The 6569-nt window shown below is 42.0% G+C and overlaps 1 protein-coding gene across 1 annotated transcript; it reads left to right on the top strand.

Annotated features, from left to right (window-relative positions):
- The first annotated feature begins 1030 nt into the window (after positions 1-1030).
- Positions 1031-6362, top strand: LOC140154579 (uncharacterized). Its single transcript, XM_072177147.1, has one exon. The coding sequence runs from the start codon at positions 1119-1121 to the stop codon at positions 6360-6362; it is 5244 nt and encodes a 1747-aa protein (XP_072033248.1). The 5' UTR covers positions 1031-1118.
- The last annotated feature ends 207 nt before the right edge of the window (positions 6363-6569 follow it).

Genomic DNA, 6569 nt, shown 5'->3' on the forward strand with positions numbered 1-6569 from the left:
TGTTCCGGATAGCCCACGACCATATTGGAGGCTCTTGAGCTACCAGTAAATTAATATTGTTCAATATTTCTGAAAATTTTACAGGATAAGTTTATCATCCAACTGAACCATTCTAGGGGTTAGGAGCAGGGTATTTCAGACTTTTGTAAAATAAGAACCACCATAATCGACACTCAAGAAAATTGCCTATCGAATTTTGAAATCATTGTTTCAATAAGGGCGGGATAGTTGTGAAACGGGATGTAACTTGATATTGTATAACTTATGCTATTTGTCAAGGCATTGTGCATTATTTGAAAATATTTCAATCAGCACACATCGTATGTCATGTGGACTGTGCAAGAGACAAGTTGTTATTCAAATTAAGCCAATACGCATGGAGGAAATTATCTAAATACCTTTTAATGATTACTTTTATCAAATTAATTATTGTTGACAATAATAACTAACAATGAGGTAAAACGAAGAAAATTGCTATTTCAGTTCATTTCAGGGGCTGTAATTATCGTCAATGCTTGTATTAGCTCGCCGATCGATATTGAGCAGAGCTTCACGCAGCTGGGACGTATAACTAAGATGTATAACTAAACACGAATAGCGATATACACATGATCATTGAATCATTGATGTATAAACTGTGTGTACATCGCTCTTCGTGTTTAGTTATACATCTTATTTATACGTCCCAGCTGCGTGAAGCTCCGCTCAATAACGATCAATGATTCAATGATCATGTGTATATCGCTATTCGTGTTTAGTTATACGTCTTGTTTATACGTTCCAGCTGCGTGAAGCTCCGCTCAATAACGATTGGTGAGCTAATAATTACGCATTGACGATAATTACTGTTCATTATTTATTTATTTATTTATTTATTTATTTATTTATTTATTTATTTATTTATTTATTTATTTATTTATTTATTCTTTTGTGTCATACTACATAATTACTGTTCATTATTTATTTATTTATTTATTTATTTATTTATTTATTTATTTATTTATTCTTTTGTGTCATACTACAGGTGTTTTTATCGCTGAGAGGTATCTACACTGACACGCATGAATGATGTGACATTGAAGATAATTGTATCACACTGCGTGTCATGATTGTTAACCATGGCACAATTCAACCGAAAACAACAGAAGGCTCTTGAGAGACTTGAACACAAGAAACAATACGAAACAAAGGAATCCGACCTAACAGAAGATAGTGTATTAGATAAAACTGTAATAACCGCTTACCAAGCGGCAAAGTTTGATTTTACAAGAAGCGAATCGTTTTCATACAGTTCAGGTGGAAATACCACAAATGAGCCTTATGAGGACGAAGATTTGATTAAGGAAAGAAAACGACGGGAATTATCACTACGAGGAAGAGGGCGTGGACGCGGTCGGGGTCGGGGTCGGGGTAGAGGTCGTGGCAGAGGTCGTGGTCGAGGTCGTAGTGGGTCAGCTGGTGATCCATCAACACGCGCTCCAAACGATGGAGAAGGTGATCCGAGTGAAGAAAGGAGCCGCGGTCGAGGGAGAGGACGCGGCAGAGGACGCAGTCGCGGAGGCCGTGGACCGCCTCGTGGGCCTCCTAATATTCGGCGAAGGAACACTGTGATGGGGTTAACAAATCAGGAGCCCTTAGAAACTATTGTAGAACAGCGTGCAAAGACACCTGATGGAAAGAGCACTAAAAATCCCCCTGACAGTGCCACTAAAACTAAGACTCTGAGTAGCGACATACAAAACTCACAATTAAGTCAGCCACAGAGACCCCCTTTAATTGAACTACAACCACCAGCCGCACAGCAGGCGGTAAAACCCTTAGCTACGTCTTCACAGATTCCCCCAACGACTCAGTCATCGCAACCACAGCTCGCAAGTTCTGTTAAATCAGAGCGTCCAGCTTCTATTCAGTCACAGCGCCCTGCCTCAATTCAATCACAGCGCCCTGCTTCCCAGCGCCCAGCCTCAATCCAATCACAGCGTCCAGCTTCGATCCAATCACAGCGTCCAGCTTCGATCCAATCACAGCGTCCAACTTCGATCCAATCACAGCGTCCAGCTTCGATACAAGCACAGCATCAAGTCGCAAAACCCTCAGAGAACCAAGAAGATCAATCACTCCGTTCAAGGTTGATACAACCACAAGCAACAGGCACAATTCAAACATTACAAGAGCCACCACAATCGGGCAAAGATCAAATAGAACCTACTCCAAATAAACCAATCGTGGAATCCGCCACATCAGATACATTCCAAAAGACGAACGCTCACAATGTTCAAGAACAATCCAATGTCCAGCCTGCAAGTATCAACTCACAGACCCCTGCGTCTGCAAACAATACTCCACCGGTAAAACCACCTTCCCCTCCAGCAACACAAACCAGTGGTCTCAAAATATCGACTATTGGGCGTCTCAAAGGTTTATTTTCAAGACGAAGAAAATCACAACCTCAAACCGTTCTACCAACGCAATCTGAAAAGGTTGAAGGGTCACAACCTCAGCATGTGCCTGAAATTAACAAACAATCCGAAACACAACCAGATAATCTTCCTACTATTATTGACACTTCCCCACATCAAAATGACGTTCAAAACATGCCAGTAGTAGAACCACAACCCACGCCGACACCAAACGATCCAGTGTTAGTACCTCCGTCAGTAAATGACAATTCTGAACCAAAAAGCCAAACACCAGATCAATCTCTGTCGATGAACCAAGATGCAAGTAATCATCAACAACCTGACAGTGCTGCTGAGGTCAATCCATCCGCTGCTAATACTATTCCTCCTCAGACTATAATCCATGATACCACCACCACCAATGCGAGTACAGACACGGGCAAAGTATCGCCAGCCAACTCGTCCATGGTCAATTCAAGAGCAACTTCCGCTGCAGAAAATGACGATATGACTACTTCATCACAACCTAAACCTTCAAGATGGGGAATTATGAGATCAATTCACGCGTTTACTAGAAGATCATCAGCTTCGTCGGTTTCAACTCCGGCAAGCCTTCCGCCCAAACCAAATTCAGTACAATCGACAAAAAACCCAGAGGAAAGACCAGCTCCGCTATCTGCCAAGTCCAACGTGACGAAACTCTCTTTGAAATCAGCGGCTAGTAATATATCTGTGAAACCAGAGACTGCCCCTTCGGTAAACAAAAACGACACCACAGAAGACACAATGCAAGAATCCCAACAGACTGATGCGCTACAAACATCTACCACTAATCCGCCAGAACAAATCGAAGCAATTAAAGCAACAGCAGCAACTTCGGAGTCGATAACTACGCCAGCTCCACCAGAAACAGTTCCCAAATCAGCCAAATCTGACGTAACAAAAGCGACACCAACAGTCCGTTCTTCAGCCGAATCTGTGGTGGCGATTGAAAACTCACATAAGACGGAGAGTGAAACAAGTAAAGCAAAACCATCAGACACTACACCAGTGCCATCAAAATCAGAAATTGACTTAAAATCAGCAAATACTGATGCAGTACCAAACTCACCGAACAATGACTCAAAATCAGTGAAGTCGACGAACTTGAACGATGAAATAGAAACATCACGAGAATCATTAAAATCAAATTTAGATCTCAAGTCAGCAAAGTCAAGAGTATCACATTCAACGAACTCGCACATAGAAATGAAGTCAGCAAAGTCGGGAGTATCACCAATGTCGGCAAACAAATCTGTCGTTTCGGTAAAGAAATCTGTTTCTAGACAATCTAATTCCATCTCACCTATTATCTCCGACAAGTTGCCAAAGGCCTCCAAGTCTGTCCAATCGCATTACTCCCATAAACAGTCAAATGGTTCTCCGTCTCGATCTCCCTCTGAAATATCCATTGATTCGGATTACACCAGGCATTCTCCTATTCAACGAGCAACTCAATCGCTTAAGTCACGTAAATCCGTCGGGGACATTCCAATTGATATGCAGTTTTCGAATAGAACTCGGGCTAGCACGAAAAGCACATCAAGAAGTTTAGAACGATCGAGGAGTTTAGAACGAGAGACAAGTAGACCTGTCATTATAATCCAGGCCACATCGCCAAACAACGAAAATTTTCGCAAAACACTTATGGAAGCTTTGGGTGATAAAGTTGCACCCGATGACATTAAGCTGCCACCTTTGTCACAACAGGACGCTTCTGGTTCTGGTCATCAAACTACGAGTCAACCTTTCACCACCATGGGATCTCAACAAACATCGAGTCACCCTTTTACCGCCATGGGTCCTCAAGTCCCACCACTGCCACCAATTCCAAACCCGTACTATTATACACAGATGCCATATCATCATCCGCCAGTTTATGCATCACCTTACAATATACCGCCATATGCATATCATGGATATCCCCATGGCCATATGTATCCACCACCACCGCCGCCACCACCGCATCCAATGATGTCATCTCATTACCAACAACAAACCATGCAACCAGAAACCGGTTACGGCCATCCCCCATCAGTCCCGGGATCAGTGCCTCTACCACCGATACAAAATCCCGCAAATCCTAACTCAACGCCCCGTAATAATCCTCAAACAAGTAATGAACCTTCTGAGGAACAGTCAACTGGCAAACAACCTGAGGAAGAACAAATTGCCAAATCACCTCGCAGCAACGAGCAACTATCAAAATCGTTGCCAGTAGAAAAGGCTTCCTACTCTTCTCCACGAAATGATGACCAAAGTTCAAAGCCAAGAAAGAAACGTAAGAATAAAAGGCCAATTCGGGCATCTGTTGGAGACAAACCTCCTGAAAATTTCTATGAGAAATTTCCAACTATGCCTTACGGACGTTCTTTGGAGCCAATGGACCGGAAACCGGTTCAAGATGATCCATCTAAACCATCTTTTGGAAGTAAACCACCTCCTAATTTCAAGACTGAAGACGGGCCTTCATATTTTGATATTTCACCAAGACGACATAGCGAGTCTCAGTTGCATGAGAATTACGTGCAACAATTTGAGGAGAGCGACGGAGACGATTTCATTCAAGAAAAATTAAAGAAGAAAAAGAAACGTAGTAAGAAAAAAGACAAAGACTTTGAAGAGATATTCAAGCAGGAATATGAGGATATGAAAAAAGAAAAACAGCGGCTTGAAGAAGAGGAAGCAGCGAGGAAGGCTGCTGAAAAACAACCCATTCCGTTTGATAGAGATCTTACGCGACTGTTAACATTAATAGAAACGGGAGAGGAGGCGCCATCTGAAGGCACGATGTCACCTCCTCCTCCTCGCTTTGATAAAAGTGAAGACAACCCAATTGAAATGGAAAAGACTCAAATCGAAATGAAAGAACCAGACACTGAAACAAGAATGATTGAGGCGTCTAAAATACTGTCAAGGCCATCGACTGATCAAGAATTCGAGCGCTTGCTTGCTAACTATGAGGAAGAGGAAGTAAAACGATTACGCGAAGAAGATGATACAGATGAAAACGCAAATGTAATCAAGAAAGAAGACTTTAAAACAAAAATTCCAGAAATTTTAGAAAGAAATTTTGGACAAGAGCAAGATAAACCGTTTGAAAGTGAACATTTTGAACAGAATGATATCGATGACGAATTCTACGAAACGATCAAGCGTAAAAAGAAACGAAGAAAACAGGATAAGCAAACGACTCCTCCTCGGAATGAAGTCAAGAAGAAATCATCTACAAAAGTTCGTAAGCAAAAAGATGAGGAAGAGGCGGAGGAAGATGCGTTTGGAGATATGCTCCGAGAGCTAACCCAAGAAATAGACACAACCAGAAACAAAGGTCGCAAAACTAATAAAACCAAAAATATTGAAGAAGAACGTGATGTTAAATCTCCCGGAACGCAAACGTCCGAAGAAAGTCGTAACCTTTTTGCCTCTCCAACTGACTCCATGATCATTTCTGAAATCAGAAAACAAGCCCGGGAAGAATTACGTAAGGACATGGAAAGGGCAAAAGCACTGAAAGATGGCGATATTGCTATCAATAGGTTGCTTACTCAATTAGACAAAGAGGCTAATGCTACCAATGAACAAATTGAAAAGCGAAAGAAATTAAAAAGTGATTTAAATTTAGGATATTTTATGAATAACAACTCAACTGATAACGATTTTGATGGAAGTGGAGAAAATGGAGTGAAGACACCTGATGATATTGAATTATACGCGATGAAAAACGGTGTCTTAAGTAATGTGTCCAAAGGTGTTATGGCGCCACCAACGCCAGCACCAGCGCCCTCTCGTGATTCGTCGACTGGATCTGGTCATGATAGAGAGTCTCCTATGAGTGGTGATATCCATTCGCAAGTTTTATTGGCAGAAGCGCAGAAGAGACTTTTACAAGCTAGAAATATGTTGCAAAAGTATTCGCTCTAGTATATAAAGGAGGCAAACCTGTCTATAAACAGTGAACGGAGTGCCCATCTCTCTTTCATTGGCGATTGACCTTTTCGGTAAATCTCATAAGCCTTTGCGAGTACACCTGAGATGTCGTTATTTGACGCCACGCCGACTTGCAATGCGTGGTAACGATGTTCGCTAAACGATGTGCGCATCGGCACAGGTCGGCGTGACATCAAATGT

Source organism: Amphiura filiformis, chromosome 6, assembly GCF_039555335.1.
Source record: "Amphiura filiformis chromosome 6, Afil_fr2py, whole genome shotgun sequence".
Taxonomy (NCBI): Eukaryota; Metazoa; Echinodermata; class Ophiuroidea; order Amphilepidida; family Amphiuridae; genus Amphiura; species Amphiura filiformis.

Coding starts and splice junctions, on each gene's coding strand:
- LOC140154579 (XM_072177147.1), top strand. CDS start 1,119: ATGGCACAATTCAACCGAAAACAACAGAAGGCTCTTGAGAGACTTGAA.